Source organism: Pectinophora gossypiella, chromosome 3 (assembly GCF_024362695.1).
Source record: "Pectinophora gossypiella chromosome 3, ilPecGoss1.1, whole genome shotgun sequence".
NCBI classification, from domain to species: Eukaryota; Metazoa; Arthropoda; class Insecta; order Lepidoptera; family Gelechiidae; genus Pectinophora; species Pectinophora gossypiella.
In genome coordinates, this window is record NC_065406.1 from 4910892 (window position 1) to 4930627 (window position 19736).

Below are 19736 nucleotides of genomic sequence, written 5' to 3' on the forward strand. Positions count from 1 at the left end.
GTAAGGTGCATTTTCATCTAATACTTCGCATAAACAGTGGTTGTCAGTTGACTTTGATTATTTCTGGTTCTGTCCAACCCATTAGGGATACGGGCTTATGAGTTTATGTACGCATGTATGTTATGTTTTACTCACCTATAATGCAATGCCAGCTGCACGTATTCGTCCTTGTTATCCGGCGTGACTCGCTTGTGTCGCGTAGATAATGGTACCTCGTGTCCGGCCGCCGAGGGTATGGAGAACGGTAACTCCAAGTTTTGTAGCTCCTGTAGATCACAAACAGTCTATAATTGAAGAAAGTTTCGTGTAACATCTGCAAATTTACTAGTATCTCTTTGGTATGAACCCTATGGGTATGGAATGGAACATGCTCCACCACGCTGCTGGTGGGTGAAGTTGGCCGATTTTGGCCTAGTGGCCCGGAACCAACAGCTTAACGTGCCTTCCAAAGCACGGAGTTAGTCTATTTCGGACGGTCAGGTGATTCAGCATGCAATGTCCTTGCCAAACAATGGACAGTCACACAGTGAGCCCAACGCAAACCACTAGATTGTGGAGCCAAGCAAGCTATCTTATTACTCTATATCTCCATAGAGTAACTAAATATCGCTAACCGTATAAGCTTACATATGGAAATAAGTGTCATCAAGCGACGGTGAGTCGTACGCATCTTTATGAAAACTTTGAGAGTTAGTACAGATACTCGCCACAGGCGTTCCATTTGTGCGTTTGCAACTATGGCCCTCCAGAGGTAGGGAGGATTTAAATAGTATATGAGTTACTCCAGTATGAATACGACACGATAACCTACCTTATTGTTAGGCGTCATGTCCCGTATACAAAGCAGCGCGGGCAAGAAGTCTTTGTCGACCTCTGCCAAGTCTTGTGGTCTGAGCGGCTGGCCGGCCAACTGCCGCCACACGCCTTCAGCTAGTGACAGCGCCAAGGGGGACCCCGTGCGAATCGCGATACCCATTAGGACGCCTGTCAAAGGTAAAGAGACGTTGCGCGTAACGGATAAATTATAGTAAGTAAACCGGTAGGAATTCGACATCACATAAGTTTCATTTTATGTAAACAGGCTGACAATCTGATAGTAAGTGGTTACCGTTACATGTATGTGTACGAGTATGGAAATTTGCAGCAACCGTGGTATTGCCTATGTGTTGCCGACCTTGAAGAGACGTTTTCACTCCTTTCAGTAGTGTGCATATCCTTCTGTTGTACGATGTTAAAGTTGCATATCTAATTGAGCGGAATAGTATATGAATAGTCAACTCATACAGTTCCATCGAATAAGAAATAATAATACGTATAGATGTACGGTAATTCTCCGCTTCCTCCCCCCCCCCCCCCCATCCCCTTCGGTCTTACTTTAGTCAAGTTCAATTGTCTGGCGTCAGACGGCAAACACACACACCGATGCGCGTGTACGATAACATCAAAGTGTACTGTCTGTGTAAAACGAGATGTTTTGTATGAAGTGTCCAGGGTGTGACAGTTCTTCGGGAATCAATGCAAAGAAATAACTGAGTACCTTAAAGTATCGCTCAAGTAAATGCCCGGCTTCGCTCATTTCCAGCAACACAAAATACTACGGTTCAAGGTCAGGCTTTTGCTACTTACCAAGGAATCTAAAGCAGTTCAGATGCAGAGGTGTATTAGCGACAGGGTTCAATAAGAAGGCATCTCTAGAGGCCCCGGCGTCGCCGCGTCCGTTCGGTGTGGCCATCAGAAGAGGCAGCGATCCGTTCTGAAGTTCTTCGCACATCTCCGCTATGCTCTCACTGTAGCCGCCTCCGCAGTCGTCGACACTCTCACCTAGTGAGGGAGAGATTTGTTAACGCCTTTCCACTATTTCAACTCACCAACATCCCTTGACCTTCTATAAGCGATAAGGTAATGCGAACGCTTACTGCGTGGGTGTCGGCGCGACGTGTATTGCTTCAAAGGAGAGGCCCAAAGTGGGGACCCCATTAGCAGGGTCGGTATATGAAACTGCCCTTGCTGTCGCCGAGTGCGACGCGTATTATAACGAGTGCTTTGACCAATAGCCGTACGACGTCGAAAACATCGATATAATAAAACAATATTGAACATTCAGCCAGGCGTCTTCCTACAATGTTCGCAGTAGGTATTGGTCGTACCAACCTCGGGAAGCACTCACCTATTGCCCGGGCGACTCGCGCGTTTTTCGAAATAGCTCATGAAAACCCGGACACAGTTTTATACACATTCATTGGCGGAATTCACTAATATCAGTCTAAAGTATTTTAGTAAATAGTTTGCATACATTGTCGATTTGGTTTATCTGTAATGACTATGTATATGTGAAATAAATAAATAAATAATCTGCGACGTGCGCGTCGCGATTGTCGTGCAGAGCCCGCAGAAGTGTTTTCAGTCACGAGATTCGCCTTAGAAAAATACCTTTCAACTTACCAACAAACTTGACCTTCCAGACGCGATGCGGTAATGCAAGCGCGTCCTGCGTGAGCGCCGGGAGCCGCGCCACCATCTGTCCGAACACGGAGCGCATGCCCGCCGGGCCCGCTAGCCCCGCGCCTCCCCGCCGAGCACGACGAGCTGCTACGCGAGACAGTTCTACTACTGGCCCGTGTTGACGCTCGCGGACCATCGTTGCCATTATTGCCTGAATGACAAAACAATTTACATTATAGACGCCTTTCATATTATAGTGAAAACTCACATACATAATGGATCCATCAGGTTAGAAAGGATACAATCACTCCGTAGATTTTTGAAGTGAAATGAGAATTTATTATAAAATGAAAGTTCTTACCTTTCTGAAAGCACCTTCTTTCACGCTGTAAAACAACAAGTTCCGCAGCTGGTCTAACGGCCCGTCCAGGATAAGAAGGGGCAAGTTGGGGCAGACCAGTTCGGAGAATTGATGCAGTAATACCTAGAACAAAATTATTACTTAAATAATGGTCAACAATAACAACAAATTGACAAAAAAAAAATGATAAGATATAGGCACCAATTAATCTATCCAAGCCGACAAGAATATTAAAATGAACTAAGGAATTCAGTAATCTTGATTGATTGATAAAAAAGTCTCCAGAATTCGGATACATTTTCATTTTATTATCCACGCTAAGGGTCCCCAAGTGGTCGCGATTGAGATTGAGAGTTGTCCCATAAGCAATACGTACCAGTCTATTGCAAATAAGTTGCGGCGCCATATCCCTCAGCAGATGGCACTCTAGCGGCGGCGCAGGCGGCGGGCGCGGCGCACGCGGCGCCTCCACGCACAGTGCCACCGTATGCGCGCTCCCACACGCCACTTTCGTCACTCTCTTACCCTGAAATATGTCACGCGTTTAGGTAACCTCATTAAACTTACTCGAAGTTTTAAGATGCAATGTTAGCAACCTTTCATACAAACAGAAATCAACTTCACACATGATTAAGCTGGTCTTTTTAAAAATAATATTGATCACAATAAAATCTTGACTGTATCAAATATAACCAAACTGGAAAAAAATAACGTTATACATTGGGTTAAAATTATATAGGTCGTTATCACAACCTCCACACGTTACACTGGATATGTTTTTTTTTTAGTTTTGGCGATAGTAAGTACTAATGTTGCATCTTAAGTATAAAAGTAATAAGTTTTCACCTTATAAATGTAACCGTCCCATGTCTTGAGATGTTCATATTGACAAGGCCCCAAAACATGAAACGAAATAATTTAAACGGATTTTTTATTGGTTAGCAGAATTTCATTTTATTCCCTCAACCGTTTTGTTAATATTATTTAAAGCAAGTTTATATCTTACTACATACAATGAGAAATGATTAACTGAGTGAAGAGCCCAAGTCTCTGGGACTAGAAAGATAATATTTTGCACAAAGCATCCTTTTATAAAGCAGCCACTAAGAAGAGGTTCATAAAAATTCGACAAAATCATTAGATTCCCAGCGGACGAAATCGCGGGCAAGCTAGTACGCGTTTATGTATAGGTAAAGAGAGTACTGAATAGCCAAGAACCCATTGCGCTTCAGGTGAACTTACAAAAAAAAAATTGGGCCGAGAGCTATCGGTTACGGTTCAATAGCCCGGTACGGTTCAATAACTTGTATTATCTCTAGATGCATACCTGTAGAGCCATCAGCAGTCGAGGCCTCTGGGCGGCGAGTGTGGTCCCATCTCCCAACTGCCCCTCATCGTTGTCACCCCACGTGTACACTTCACCCGTGTCCGTACACGCTACGCAGTGGAGACTTCCTACAAAAATATTTAAAATGATCAACAAAAACAGGTGAAACAGGGGAAAATGTCAACTTTTAAAAACTAGTGAAATGTTTTGTGATGATTATTTTTTTCCGATTTGATAGTTCAGTTTGTGCTAGAAGAAAATTAATATTTGACGTTAGTTTGTTGAACAATATTGTTGTGGATTGACTCGAAATACTCGTTAAATGATCACTTATATAAATTTTGTTTATAAACAAAAGACGATGCGACTTCTCCTTGTCGTGCCTCTCCGTTACTGGAGGTTGGCGATCAGCTCATGGAATGTGTGCTTGTCCCTGACCATAGGGAATAACTCTTCGACCATCGCCACCTTCGTCCGCTCCTTGATGTTGCCTAACCATGGCATTGTCGGCCTACCCACTCGTCTACCATCGAAGATTTTATATGTGACCCACCTGTTGCAATAGATACAATCATTTTCCCCTGCATTCCAGTGACGCGCATCGGCCGCCTCACATGTTCGTAGCTGCCGTGACCCAGTCTATGGTAGTCTCCTTTACCCCTGGACAATAAAAGTTACGTGTTTTTCAACTTTTCAAGTTCTTCCATAATCTGTGACAAAATCTAATCGAGAACACACACCAGAAATATTTTTTTAAGTCGACACACGTCACACAAATAATCACAAAATAAATAAACAGAACACAATTGCTGTCAGTCTTTTCACAATTCAGTCTTTTGTCTCAGCTTATAACGTTTCTTTATAAGATATAATTTAACGCAGTAATTGTCACGATAAATACTTTTCTATAATTACTAAAAAGGTACTTTTACAGACTGTGATCACTTACCAAGTGTAAACACTGCCACATTGGCATAGAGCCACGGAGAACTGAGATCCGCATTCAACCTTGGTGACACGCAGTCCCTTCAGGCAGTCAATTCTCATTGGCATCTTGCAGCCTTCAGAGCCGCCTCGTCCTTTACAAATAAGTTAACAGTCATTTTCACCATACTGTAGATCGACGATCAACGAGGAGTTTAATTTTGACATGCCTTCTTGTAGGTTCGCTTCAGGATGGCATTAACTACTTGGCCGGAAAAATCAGGAGTTCTCAATGGAGTCTGACATGACTTACTTAAACTTAAACAAATAGTAGCTGAGCAACAGTTTAGCGGAGGATTCCCAAGTACTTTTTATTTGAACAACTATATACAAATACTTAATAAGTGAATAGGGTAATATTATAATCTACAGTCATTTTGGAATTAGTACAAAGAAAAACAGTTACCCAGTTTGCCGTAATCGCCGTCGCCCCAAGACCACACGTTATCGTCGTCTGTGATACACAGCGTCTGCGCATCGCCGGAGCCGCAAGCGACGTCTATGACTCTGTACGACGTTAATGCTTCCACCTAAAACAAAATGTTTCAAAAATTGTATGAGTTTACCTATGGTATTGTATAGTTTGCTTGCCTACTTTACAGTGATTTCGCTTCGCGTTCTTATGAATTGACGACTATATCAAACGTTAATAAAATGAATATCTAATCCTCTCCTGGTAATAAAAAGTAAAACATAGTAAAACACATATAACTTGTGTTCTTGTAGTATAAAACTGTAAAAAACTGGTTAAAAAGAGAACTTATTTTTTTAAGTAAATCGAGGCGAATTAACCAAACCATTTGAGTCAAAGAAATTTGCATACCAAGACCGAGAGGTCTACTTAATTTGAAGGAGTTATTGTGTATGTTTACGTGTGTGTATGGCTTACCATTTTAGGCACGAGTTGGTCCTCCGAGTCCCCGTGTCCGAGGCGTCCGTAGCGTCCCTTGCCCCACGTATAGATGCGCCCGCGCGCCGTCAGACAGGCCGAGTGTGCGCCACCGCAGGCTATTTGTACCACTTCCAGTCCTGACAGCGCTGTTATGAGCTTTGGTCGGTCGTAGCTTCTGTTGGGGCCACAAGCATATTAGTAAAGAAAAGCGTAATTATTAAATTTCCTTTAGTTTGACAGATCTAAAAATAGTGGTACTTATTCTTTACGATATGTGCAAGAAAATTTAATTTTCTTCTTCTTCTTCTAGCGTGTGGGTTGTGAGGTGAATTACCAACCTCATCAACCCTGGTGTCAGGGTTACTGACATGACTCATATAACGACTACGTACTTACATCAGTAAGTAGTAACCGTTACCAACGGCTTGACATGCCTTCTGAAGCACGAATCGTCTTACTTTCGGACAATCAGGTGATCCGCCTGTAATGTCCTAACCAAACTAGGGACCACAAAGTAATTTTTGTGATATGTCCCCACCGGGAATCGAACCCAGGACCTCCGCATTGTGAGTCCAACGCACAACCAATGGACCACGGAGGCCGTTTTGAAATTTAATTTTAAAATTTCAACATAAACATAATCAACCTATATACGTCCGGCCGCTGCGCACAAGTCTACTCGCAATCAACTGGAATGGAGCATATTTTACCACGCTGCTCAAATGCGGGTCGATGGAAAAAAATAGAAAAGTAAATTTTGTGCAAGCAAGACACATCTTCTATCGCATGGGTTGTGAGGTAGATGACAAACCTCAGCTAACCTGGTATCCGAGTTACTACTGAACCGCGAAAGGCCCCTAGAGATGGCTCATGCAACAACTATGAACCAATACAATGGTTTATGTTACTAAAATTACTTGTTCACTTACACTCTGTTGCCGTGTCCCAGTTTACCATCCTCGCCTTCACCCCAGCTGTACACTTCGCCATCGGCTGACAAGGCTAAACAATGCTTGCCGCCTGAGTTGCATGCCACCTGTGAATTAATACTACTTATTACAAGAGTTACTTTCCGTTTCCAAGACAGAAAAGATAACAAGGAAAAACTGCCTATTATCCCATGCGTGTCAAAGTAGTTGCTGATGTATTTTATGGTATTTTGTCTTCAGTAGCAAAAAGTTGTGTTTTACCTTAGTGATGAAAACATGTTGGATTGATGCCAGTAACGTGGGTTGCGATACGGAATCGATACCTCCAATGCCCAGTCGTCCACCTGCCCCGTAACCTATGAAAAATATAACATATTTTATAACGTACTATATTGCTGCGCTCCAAAACGATGCAATAGAAAAATTAAAAGATGAGGTTAATCATTTGAAATTAGTGCTACAATCTACTGAAAATGAAATGGAGAACTTGACATTGGAGAAAATTGAACTCGAAAAGAGAATTAGTGAACAAGACATAAAGATAAAAAACTTACTACACATCTGCGCAAATCCTATAAGTCAAAAATCTAATATAAATATAACAACGAGTACGAAGAAGAAAAACAAACGGAAAAAAATAAATAAAAAAATTACTGAATACCATTTAAGTCCTAGAAATGATCCTATATCAGAGAAGAGCAACACAAACTTACCTGACCAGGAAACTTTGGAATTATCTGACACCTCTCAAAAGATTACTCTATATACGACTCCTATAAGTGCAAATCAGGACAAGAATACGGCTCAAAAAAAGAAAATTGAAGATAATACAGAAACTGTATCAAAAACGGAAAAACACAAGTCAGAAGCAATCAAAATTCCACAACATATAGACGACGACCGAAAAGAATATATAAGCAAAGCAGATAAAGACATAAAAAAAACAAAAGATACAAGTAAATCTAACCTATTTGTTACTACTAAACATAGAATACTCTTACTTGCTGATGAAACTGGAAGAAATCTGCGAAACTTATTGCAAACAAGACTGGGTACAGACTATCACGTCACATCAGTTTTAAAACCTAATGCTTCAATGGATAAATTGCTAATGGATAGTCTTTCACTATGTAATGATTTTGGAAAGTCTGATTACATTATTATATTGGCCGGGACAAATGATCGAGATCCTGTATTGTTTCAGTGTACACTATATCACTATTTAAATCTTTTTGTAAACACTAATGTTCTGTTTGGAAATATTCACAAAAATCAATACCTAAACGAAACTAAACTTAATGGATCAGTCAAATTAATCTGTTCATATTTTCAAAATGTACATGTTTCTGAACTTTCTTATTGGAGAAAGAACAAAATTGATAAAATAGGCACATGTCGTTCCCTTATATTGGATATCATACTCCTCAATTGTAGGAACAATCAAATTGGTATATTTAATGCAAAAGAAACTAATAACGTGCATACACAAACCGATATTGATTTTTTTTATAATGAGATTCAAGAGAATAGCCAAAAATCTGAGTTTTTTCTTATATAATAGTTTAACTGTAATGCACCAAAATATATCTGGCCTTGTAACAAAATCTGATCAATTAACTTTGCATTTGGAGGAATTAACTGTTAAAAAAATAAATGTAGATGCCATATGCATTACGGAACATAACATAAAAGACGGTCAAGAAGGTATACTAATGATTCCTAATTATCATCTAGTTACTTCGTTTTCAAGAGACTGCCAACGGAAAGGAGGAGCTTGTATCTTAATTAAAAAGGGACATGCATATAGAGCTTTTCCAGAAATTATTAAATTGTCCGTAAAGGGTGTTATTGAGTGCTGTGCAGCTGAAATTGTGAATAATAATATAATTATTTTGAATGTATACAGGATTCCAGATAATAGACGATTTAAACTAGACATGTTTTATGATAGACTTGAGAGTATGCTATACAAGCTAGTACATAAGAAAAATAAGAAGATAATTATATGTGGCGATTTTAATATTAATACTCTTATTAAAGATAAAATAACCCTAGAGTTTGAAAACTTCTTGCAAAGTTTCAATCTTAAGCTTGAATTTAATCAACCTACTAGATTAAAAAGTGGTACCTGTATAGATAATATCGCGTATAGTTACGCACGAGGTTGTAAGAGTCAAATTCTAGACTGGGGCTTATCGGATCATACTGCACAATTGCTACAATATCCTGTTAAAAAAACTTATTTAATTAATTATTGGCGAATTAAAAACAGGGATTATAGTAAAGAAAATTTGGGAAAGTTTTTAGATTGTTTGAATAGTGTCCATTTTACTGACGTATATGGTGTAGATGATCCTAATAAGGCATATGATGCATTCATCAATATTTTTAAATTGTTATATGATCTCTGTTTTCCTCTCCGTGTCATAACAATTAGGATCAATAAGCAACCAAAGTGGATAACAAAGGGTATAAAACGATGCAGTAAAACAAAGGCCAAGTTGTTATGGAACTATAGGAAGAAACCCAATAATGAAAATAACACTATCTTAAAAACATATTCCATGAGATTAAAAAATATACTTAAATTAACTCAAAAAGCTCAAAATGATTACGACATAAACACTGCATCTAACAAATCTAAGGCTACTTGGCAAATTATAAATAAATCCAAACAAAACTACCCTAAAGAACCCATACTCAAAATAAAAAAAGACGATCAGAATATAACCAATCCCAGTGAGATCGCTACAGCATTCAATGATTTCTTTGTTGATCAAATACAATCGAATACATGTCAGGCAAATGCAAATAATTGCACAAATTCAATTATTAATAATTCTTACAGTTCCATCTTTATCCAGCCGGTTATTCCCAAAGATGTTATAGAGATAATTAAAAAGTTGAAAAATAAAAGAAGCGTCGGTTACGATGACATTTCTACTACAGTAATAAAATACGTCTCAAAAGTCATTGCCAACCCACTCAGTCATATTATTAACCTTAGTATAAGCACAGGCATCTATCCCGAAAGATTGAAACCAGCTATCATAAAGCCTTTATTTAAAAAAGGTGAAAGAGATAACATGAAAAACTATCGTCCGGTTGCTCTTTTACCTGTCATATCTAAAATATTTGAGAAAGTGATTTACAATGCAATTTATTCCTATATAGATAAGTACAACATTCTCACGCCAGAACAAAAGGGTTTTAGGAAAAATTACACGATAAATATGGCAATTTATGAATTTATGGATCATTTAGTACCTAAGATAGATAAAAATATACCAGTTTGTTCAATTTTTATGGATATGACGAAAGCATTCGACTTTGTCAATCATTTAAAATTATACGACAAATTACACGCTTATGGAATACGAGGAAATGCTCTTAATTTAATAAAATCGTACCTAAGTCAAAGGAAACAGACTACACAAATTTCTAGAATATGCCCGATCACCAGAACAGAGACAACATATACTTCAAGAGAAAGAGAAGTCATGCATGGTGTTCCGCAGGGAAGCGTATTAGGTCCGCTGTTGTTCCTGTTATACATCAACGACTTACCCAAACATATACCAAATCCCATGATATTATTTGCAGACGACAGTACTATTATTATAAAATGCGAAAATGTTAATAATTACCAAATTGAAATAAATGATACGTTAAACAAAGTAATCAAATGGCTAAACTCTAACAATTTATTAGTAAATTTAGAAAAGACAAAGGTAATGCATTTTTTTAACCGTAAACAAATATCAAGTGATATAAATGTTCATTATTTAGATTCTAAAATACATAAAACTGATGTTACAAAATTTTTGGGACTGGATATTGACCACAAACTCACATGGAAAGCACATGCCGAGGAACTAATAAAAAAAATAAGTAAATCTGCCTATGCTCTATATGAACTAGGTAAAATAGTTTCTAGAGACACGACTTTAACAGCATATCATGGCCTAGCTATGTCGCAGTTAAGATACGGAATTATATTCTGGGGAAATTGTTGTGAAAAAGAAACCATATTTAAAGCTCAAAAACGTTGTATACGTTCAATGTGTGGACTTAAAAGGACAGACAGCTGTGTACCAAATTTTAAGTCCATGAAAATATTGACTCTGCCCTCTCTTTATATTTACGAGATGTCAATCTTTGTTAAGACCAACACGACTCTATTTGTTAAGGTATCAGAAAAGCATAATATAAACTTACGGAATAAAGAACGATTTTGTTTACGTAGCGCCAGAACATCTTTTATGTATAACAGTGTAATCTGCATGGCACCGAAAATTTATAATCATTTACCTAACAGCATAAAAATATGTGATAGTGTACCGGAATTTAAAAAGTTGTTATATAATTTTTTGGTAGAAAAATGCTATTATAAAATTAATGATTACCTCTCAGACTGTACCACAATTTAAATTGAATATATAATATACCTGCTGTATTGGTCTAACTGAAAATGAAAATGTAATTGTTTTGATTGTATAATTATAGTTTTAAGTCTAAATATTTGTACGCCAACATGGCAAGATGTGGAGATACTTTATTAACTGTACCTACTCTTACCAACTTAATGTACCCATATCTACAAATAAATGTCTGATTCTGATTCTGATTGCACGTCAATAATTTGACGCTAAAGAAGTAATAACTCCTTAAAACTTACCGGGACTCAAAATTGCTATTGAATTAGATTAGAAAGTAAATTCACACGTATTTAAATGGATTGTTTCAAATAATACTTAATATAAGCGTGAATACGATAAATACTCCAGATTTATGTCCCCTTCGACGCGTGGTACTCTTCAGGGTGGTTACCATTTGAAATATCTTTCCTTTTTTTACTTTATTTAGTGTAGGTTTGCCTCAGCTAGCATAAACTACTTGGAGCGCTGAGGGCTCTGTGCCTCTGACCCAACTTACCAGTAGCATAAACCTTCCCATCGGGCGTGACAGCAAAGAGAGTCTGTTCGCCTCCAACGAGTTGCACCGGGTTGAGAGCTGCAAGCGCGTGACAGGGCGTGGGTGTGCGTACTTTAGCGCCCTCTACACCGCCCAGCTGTCCGCGGTGGTTGTGACCCCACCCGTACACCGCGCAGCCGCGGGAGCCGCCGCCCCACCAGCCTGACCAGTCTTCTGGACGTCTAAGAAAGCAAGGATCAAACGCTTCTAAATGAATGGAAATTTCACCAAGGCATCAATCTTTTAAAAAACATTAAAATGCCTATCTCTGATTTGCATTTGTTTAAAAATCATAAGGACGATAAATTCAGTCCAATAGAAAATACATATGAAAGATAGGCAATAAGAATTAATACATTTAAGAATGTAATAAGTATGTAAAATATCAAAAAGTTAAACCTTGTAGTTACATCAAAGTTACAGAATAAAATGAAATCAGCAATCACTTACTTATTAACCCAATGCAGCAATTGCTCGTCGTGCTGCCTCGTAAATTTGATATTATCCTCCCACGGATACTGAGCGTCGGTCATGGTCTCTTTATCATCCACATTGTACACTCCCAAGTCCGACAAGCGTTTTCTAACGTCAGCTAGGAAAGGCGTGGGTAACGGCACGCGACGGATCAGTGCGTCTGCAGTCCGCATGCAGAGGCAGTACCGCTTGAACCACACCCACCGCGCTGCGTCTGGGCCGCTGCAGACACGCGTGTCCATGCGTAGACCGCACGCGAGCCAGGCTAGTTCCTGGTGGGTAGCAAAAGGAGTAAAGTAGAATCTATGAACTAACGTTACGGATAACATTAATGATTTATACGTCACCACAGGTTAGGACATTCCATAGTTATAGGGAACTGTAAGAATTCGTTAGAGGAATGTTGATAATACATAAGAATCAGTAATATGATAACTGTACGATGTCAAGATTGTTAATTAGAATATGAGATATCTTACACTGACCTTCAAATAGTGAGTATGCAACAGATGAGTGCCGGTTCTAAGTGCAGGTTCTTCATGTTCATACTGAGCTTGTAGCAACTGAGGTAAATGTTGTAATGCCGGTGGAGTAGCGCCTAGGGCTTCCCCGCTGCCGCATACCACGCCGCGGAGACGACGCACGCACCATACTCGAGCGCGCCACGCTAAATACACACAGTGTTTAGGAAATTTTGTTTTAACCGGTAGAATGATTTGTAGATGCTTTGACCTTGAACAATCTTTATTCTTATACCCCGTTGACAGTATTCCAGTCCAGTAAACCAATCGCTGTACCAGAATGCTATTGGAATAATGTAAATTGTGAACCGGGCATTAATCGGTTATCGACCTTACAACCCAACTGAAAGAAAGTATGTCTGGCCCATTGATGGGGCAAAAGCCAATCAAACGCAAGCTTTAAAAAAATATATATGCCAGGAAAAAACAAATTGCAGCAACCACAAAAGATGGTAATGATGGTATCAGTACTGTACTTACACAATGTAGGCATTTGCGCACAAATGGCCAAAGCTTGAGCCAATCGCGGCGCCAGTTGGTGATCGTTAGACACCGTTGCTAGTAGTGGACCATCCAACAAGCGCCAAGCTAACTCCACAGAAGGACAGGATAACACGTAACGGTCTGAACCACTTTCCTGGAATGTATGGTAAGTCAAATTCTACAGGTTTAAGAATGTATTTAAAAATGTTGTTCCATGTGGACAGCATGTTATTACTTACAACGGCAGTATGTGAAGGTAATATGGGATGCGCAGTGAATCTCCATCCCCAACCGTTGACTGATCCATCGCTGGTGAAACGCCAACGCAACTCGTCACCTAAAACAATCATAATAAGTACCGGTATACGCCCTACACACCTGTAGTCAGACTAGGACTGTGTGTGTGTGTAGGTGGACTAGGACTGTATGTGACTGAGACGAATGTAAGTTTCTATCCAGTGGGATAAAACCATCACATTTTTCATCATTCATCCCACTCACATCGAAATCGGAGGATAAAGTGCCAGGACTTCTTGCTTTGTCTTGATTTCTTTCCGCCTCGATTTTGCTTACCTAGCTTTACACGATTTAACGTCGATAACATTTAGGACATCGGAAACTTTTTAGCACATACCATTGACAATTATCTCTTGAGCCCAATCAGCAGGCTCGCGGCCGGACCGCGTGGCTAACACTCGGCCACATCCATCCGATATGGTAAGCGGGTCGTTTCTTCGCTCCGTCGAGCATCCCTGTTCGAAGACCACACGAAGAGATGACGCGCCGGGGATTTTCACCACGCCTAGAGATGGAAATTATAGTATACTTAGAACAAAAACTATATAATAAAATGAAATTGTTGGAATATCCACACCAAAAATGTTGATACGAAATCTTTTTCAGGTTTTGAATAACTTTACCTGATATGTCAGTGTCGTCAGCATAGGGGTGTGGACTGTCCACCGTGACAGGCTGCGGCGGCGCACGACCCCCTCCCGCGCATGCCTCCTCCAACTCACAGACACATACTTCAACCACCATGTCCGCTACTGCAGGCTTACTGCTACATAATGCTGTAGAGGATATTTAAGTTCTTCAGAAAGGGTTGCAGCACTTAACTTGTGTTACTAACTACTAACACTTGTGTTAACAAATCAATAAAGATTTTTTGAGTTTGGACTTTTGAAGACACACAGAGTATAATGGGGTGTCAGAAAAGGAGTGAGAGAAGATGAAGCAGGAATACAATTTACTAAATCATTATTTTCTTCAAGACGACAAATGATTTATATCCGTATAACATCTACATACAGTCTACTTAACTATTTCAATGCGTAGACCTAGTAAGTAGGTATATTAAAATGTTTACCCATAAGAACATCAGTGATGATTTTGACAGCATTGTTGGATTCCGGCATTCGTCCGGCTGCGGCTAATTTCAGCAGGTCCACCAGCGCTCTCGCATCCGACTCACCCAGTTGTGAAGTGAAATCGTCTAATACCATCTGCAATAAAATCATTCTGTTGCAGTTTTTAGATGATGAATGCAAAAAAGGTAATCTATATCCAGTATCTTTTTTTTTATAAAAAATATTATACATTGAAAAAGAGAATTACCAAGAAAGAAACATTTGAAAATTAATTACGCACCATTCTTTTGAGTCTGGCACCAATGTCTTAGTTCGTGTAATTTTGAAGACTTCATTGTAATATCGTCCCTTAGCTTACAACACCGCTTAAGTCATTTTTACCAACTTTACAGGAGACGAAAAAAAATGTCTTATTTAAAATATCTGTAGATTTTTTTATTGCTACTTAATACATACTCTAGTTAGCGGTTAATAAATAATTATTTATACTTATTTTGACGATTTACTTTATTTTAACCTTTATTTTCTTCATGCAATGGCATTAATATGTAAAAACCGCCAATTTTCGACTTGAGCGGTGTTGTAAGCTAAGGGACGATATTATAAATGCAGCTTTAATGTGGACTTACTTTAGGAGCCTCTGCTTGTTGAACAGTCATGGTAGCGGCGGCAACAGATACCGCGCTCGATGACATCACCGCGGAGTGACGTGACGACACCGATCCACTTAGCGGACTGCTTGCACCACTCTGTAAATACTTATATATTTGCGAAATGTCGCTTCGGAATACTTTTGCCGACTGTAGATAATATGTCAGAATAGAATCTACTGGCTTCATAGGCAAACTTTGTAGTCTCACGTGTTTGTTAATAAGCCATGTTGTGGCCTCAGGTGGGACACGCACTTATGATATTCATGAAAGTAACTCAAGAAAACTGATCGCTATGTGTTGACTTCGATATAATGAAATACAAACAAACCACATTTTCATATCAATGCCATATTGAAGAGATTATTTCTATCTTTAACCAAAAATCTATAGCTAGATGTGATTCTAGTCAGACAAGAAAGTGTTCATAGTGTGACTGATAAATTTCAATAGGTAATAACTTACAGGCAAAGTAGCTCTATCAGCCGGCGCCTCTCCACCACCAGTTCTGGCATCGGCCTCCACATCATCTTCCTCCGCATCTATTCCCGCGGACACCGGCGCAGCTGTTGCCGTGGCTTCATGAGCTCTTAGAGCCTCTACAAGAAGACTCCTAGCTTGAGTTATGTGTAAAGCTAGAAGTATGAGAGAAAGTGCGTGTTGACAAGCCACTGGTGGTTCTAGAGCCAGGGCTGCAGCGGCAAGCGATGGGCGCGGGCCTTGTGGTTCTTCTATTATCGGGTCTTCTGAGTATAGACCTGCGAAAAAATTTAAAAAACTAAATAGAAAAAGTGTTTTGCTGACACATAAGACCATGAAGATAATGACGTAGGCTACTTTTCTATTTACTGCGTCTTATAAATTAGACATCGGTTGAACTCTGAATTCAACCGTTGAGAAAACACTTACCAAGGCTCTGCGCTCCAAGCGGATCCTTGAGAGTGGGAAATGGCAGTGGTGCTGTATGAGGAGTATGAACGTCTGACTGTAATGCAGCAGGCCGTAGGGACCAGGCAGCGGAATGAGAGGAACCCGCTGCGGCTCTCTGTACTCCTTCCACTCCTGCCACTAGAGCGGGACGTCGGTTCACGCATGTAGTGCCGTTGCCTTGTTGTCCGTGGTCGTTATCGCCCCATGCCCATACCTAGAAGGTTAGATTGTTGAGTGAACCTGTCAGTGATCGAGCTTTTAACAACCCACATAGCATAACGGCTGTATAACCGCAGGGGTATGCAGAGGACGTGCTGGTTTTTAACATATTGCATTGGGCTAGAACTTAGGGAAAAATATCAAGTTTTTAGCACCTGTTTCTGCTCTGCTCCTAGAATTCAGTTAAAAATACGAAGTAGGGGAAAACAAAGAATGGTAAACTAATTTTCCGCCCAAGAAGGGAAGTCTTCCTTAATTTAATCAGAAACTTCCTTAAAATATGGTCTTACCTGATGGTCGCTAGTAACAGCAAGACAGTGTAACGCACCAACAGCGACGTGGACAACGCGACGTCCACGTAAAGCCTCCACTAATGTGGGGCGACGTACATGCGCGTCACATCCATGGCCCAGACGGAAATAGTCCCCTTTACCCCACGTCCATACCTTGAAATAAACTAAATTTTAGTATCTAGGACGAATTAAAGCCAATATTGTAGTCATTGAACTAAACCAAAAAGAAAAAATATATTCCATAGGGAATGGCATATTCTATTTTTTTTATTTTAATGTCGATGGAAAATCAGTTTTGTTTTGGGGTCGTAAGGATACAAACAGGCAAATTAAAGAATATATTAGAACGTAACTATTATAAGTACATAAATTACAAAAATTATGATCTAGTATAAAAGTATTAGGTATAAAGTACATAAAAATATCTCACCTCTCCATCCCTAGTGAGCGCTAAGCTAAACTGAGCGCCACATTCGACTTGCACAACACCCAATGTATTTAATCTCTCTATGTTCATAGGCACTGCGCAACCGTCAGAACCTCCCCGCCCTAGAAATGTATCCAGCAGTCCAATAGATGTTTCTCGTGGATCGCTGCTGTTACCTTCAGGCACGATCCACAAAAACAAAAAGTATCATATATTTCTTAGATAATATAGATATAATAAATACATAAATCAGATGATAGAGCAGAGACCTTACCTAGTTTTCCAAAGTCGCCGTCTCCCCAGGAAAATACTTTTCCACATGCAGTCAAAGCTAAAGTTTGAGCATCGCGTGAACCACACGCTACTTGTATAACTCGGAAGCCAGCTAATGTTTCCACCTAAAACATAAATTGTCTTAAATAATGCTGTCTGCCATTTATTTTTAACTTTATAAAAAATTATCAGGGGGTTTCATTTTAAAACTTCAACATTTATTGCCCTAGCATAATATGTGATTGTCTAAATAACAGCAAATTAACAGGACAATAAGGCCTCAGACAGAACAATCTATAACGTCTCTACACATTTTAGTACTTACCATTTTAGGCAACAGCTGAGTAGTGTCATCCCCGTGCCCCAGTCGTCCATATTCGCCCATGCCCCAAGTATAGAGGTGTCCCCTAGCGGTGACACAGGCGCTATGCGCGGATCCACATGCGATGCCCACAACGCGCTCTCCAGATAGAGCCTCTATTAGACGCGGGATTTCTAGAGTTATCCTGTTTCCGTGTCCAAGCTTCCCGTCTTCACCTTCGCCCCAGGAGTAAACCTAGAAAATGTATATGAGTGCATCGCGTTACGTGTCTTCCATATAAAGACAAAACAGAACAGAATAAGAATTTACAATGATAAGCAGTAAAAAGTTGAGGGAATCAAGCCAGAACTGTACTGCCGCGTGGTAAAGGAGGAGCTGTTTATTTAAATCAAATTACGTATCTTCATTTTCAAAAATAGCGGCATATTGTCTTCTGTCGAGTTTACGTCTCATTAGGTGCCTATTCTGGCGGGCACGGGCTTAATCCTGTTTTATTTTGACAGGTCTTAAAATAGTGTCATCCTCACTTACATTACTGCCAAAATCGGCACCATCGTAAGAATGATCTTACCTTCCCATCGGCAGTGAGAGCCAGCGCATGTTTCCCACCAGAATGTACAGCAACGCGACGCACCAACACATGAGATAGATATGGGTTCGCTCTAGGAGTAGATACGTTGTTGCTGTGGCCGAGTCCTAGGCGACCGTTCGTGCCTTCACCACAAGCGTATAGCTGCGTAAAAACAAGGATGGTAGAAATTAAACAACTATACACTTCGTGCTTCGTCATCAAGACAAAAATAAGAATGAGTACTTGTAGCAGAGCATCGGATCAGCACCTTTTGGCGAATCTTCAGACGAAAAGCTTCTTAGGTTAGAACTTCATTTACATATAAGTTCGTCTAATCCATCATTATATTTATCATCGGTTCAACTATTCCACAGATAGAAGAAAACTTACCTTTCCATCGTGAGAGACAATGAACAGTGTTTTAGATCCACCCGCAATGTGCACCGGTCTTAATGCGCTTAATGTCGTTGAGAATACTGGTACTTTTACTTTGGATCCCTTTACTCCGCCCAGCTGGTCTTTGTCGTTCAAGCCCCATACGTACACCTGAAATTATAAATTAATGATGTACTTCTTCATTCGTTATTTATACTTTTAACTAGTAGACGCAGCAAATGCTTTCTGTGTAGATAAACCCTATACGGGTATTGGGCGAAACCTTATATTTGTCGCACCGCGCGCGATAGTGTAGTTGTGCAGACCCCGCAGTCGGGAAAGGCACGGATACTGATCGTTGCAAGTAAAACAGTCGAATATGTGTTTTTGTTATGAAGTGACGCACGGGAAGCGACGTGATTCGTCTGTTATATGATGCTTCTCACACGCGATTGGTCTGTCAGATTTTTTACTATTTTGTCGCGTTTTTTTCCCACTTTTCGCCCATCGTTCAATACACGTGCCTGAGTATTTATAGATAATACCATCCCTTTGGACTGGCAGAGATGTACAGTATATACACGCACGCCATCTATTTCTAAGAAAAAAGTCAGAACATTATGAATTGAACAAGAATAGATGCACCAACAAACCAAGTAATGGAAAATACTATCTTGCGATAACCAGAGAGATGTTACTATTACTTATGCACTAAACACACACAATCACACTTACCTTAGGACAATCACTAGGCAAAGACGGTGGATTGTTATCAGCAGACACCGCCCCCGTTGGAGTGTCTTTTTCCATCACGTCTTCAGCCACGAAATTCATACTCTGAAAACCAATTACAATTCCTATATCGAGCTTTAACCAATATATGGTTAGAGACACATATCGCACTTTTATTGAACTTCCA

General features: G+C 39.8%; 1 protein-coding gene across 2 annotated transcripts in view; it reads right to left on the reverse strand.

Annotated features, from left to right (window-relative positions):
• Window positions 1-19736, reverse strand: part of LOC126379693 (probable E3 ubiquitin-protein ligase HERC2) — a 53808-nt gene that overhangs the window by 5354 nt on the left and 28718 nt on the right. Inside the window, exons 54-84 of one of the 2 annotated variants that reach the window (XM_050028524.1) lie at window positions 19553-19654; window positions 18833-18988; window positions 18443-18604; window positions 17875-18105; window positions 17551-17674; window positions 17280-17398; window positions 16847-17002; window positions 16317-16551; window positions 15873-16165; window positions 15387-15506; window positions 14757-14892; window positions 14308-14460; window positions 14022-14189; window positions 13627-13724; window positions 13385-13541; window positions 12869-13050; window positions 12360-12655; window positions 11871-12091; window positions 7197-7291; window positions 6936-7042; window positions 6004-6181; window positions 5521-5644; window positions 5080-5209; window positions 4684-4790; window positions 4131-4258; window positions 3180-3329; window positions 2804-2926; window positions 2443-2653; window positions 1627-1821; window positions 812-984; window positions 136-266 (exon numbers count right to left, since the gene is read on the reverse strand). In XM_050028524.1, coding sequence (XP_049884481.1) covers window positions 136-266; window positions 812-984; window positions 1627-1821; window positions 2443-2653; window positions 2804-2926; window positions 3180-3329; window positions 4131-4258; window positions 4684-4790; window positions 5080-5209; window positions 5521-5644; window positions 6004-6181; window positions 6936-7042; window positions 7197-7291; window positions 11871-12091; window positions 12360-12655; window positions 12869-13050; window positions 13385-13541; window positions 13627-13724; window positions 14022-14189; window positions 14308-14460; window positions 14757-14892; window positions 15387-15506; window positions 15873-16165; window positions 16317-16551; window positions 16847-17002; window positions 17280-17398; window positions 17551-17674; window positions 17875-18105; window positions 18443-18604; window positions 18833-18988; window positions 19553-19654 — 4961 coding nt within the window. Of the gene's footprint in view, window positions 1-135; window positions 267-811; window positions 985-1626; window positions 1822-2442; window positions 2654-2803; window positions 2927-3179; window positions 3330-4130; window positions 4259-4683; window positions 4791-5079; window positions 5210-5520; window positions 5645-6003; window positions 6182-6935; window positions 7043-7196; window positions 7292-11870; window positions 12092-12359; window positions 12656-12868; window positions 13051-13384; window positions 13542-13626; window positions 13725-14021; window positions 14190-14307; window positions 14461-14756; window positions 14893-15386; window positions 15507-15872; window positions 16166-16316; window positions 16552-16846; window positions 17003-17279; window positions 17453-17550; window positions 17675-17874; window positions 18106-18442; window positions 18605-18832; window positions 18989-19552; window positions 19655-19736 lie in introns of both variants that reach the window. The other variant, XM_050028516.1, reaches the window with a different exon arrangement.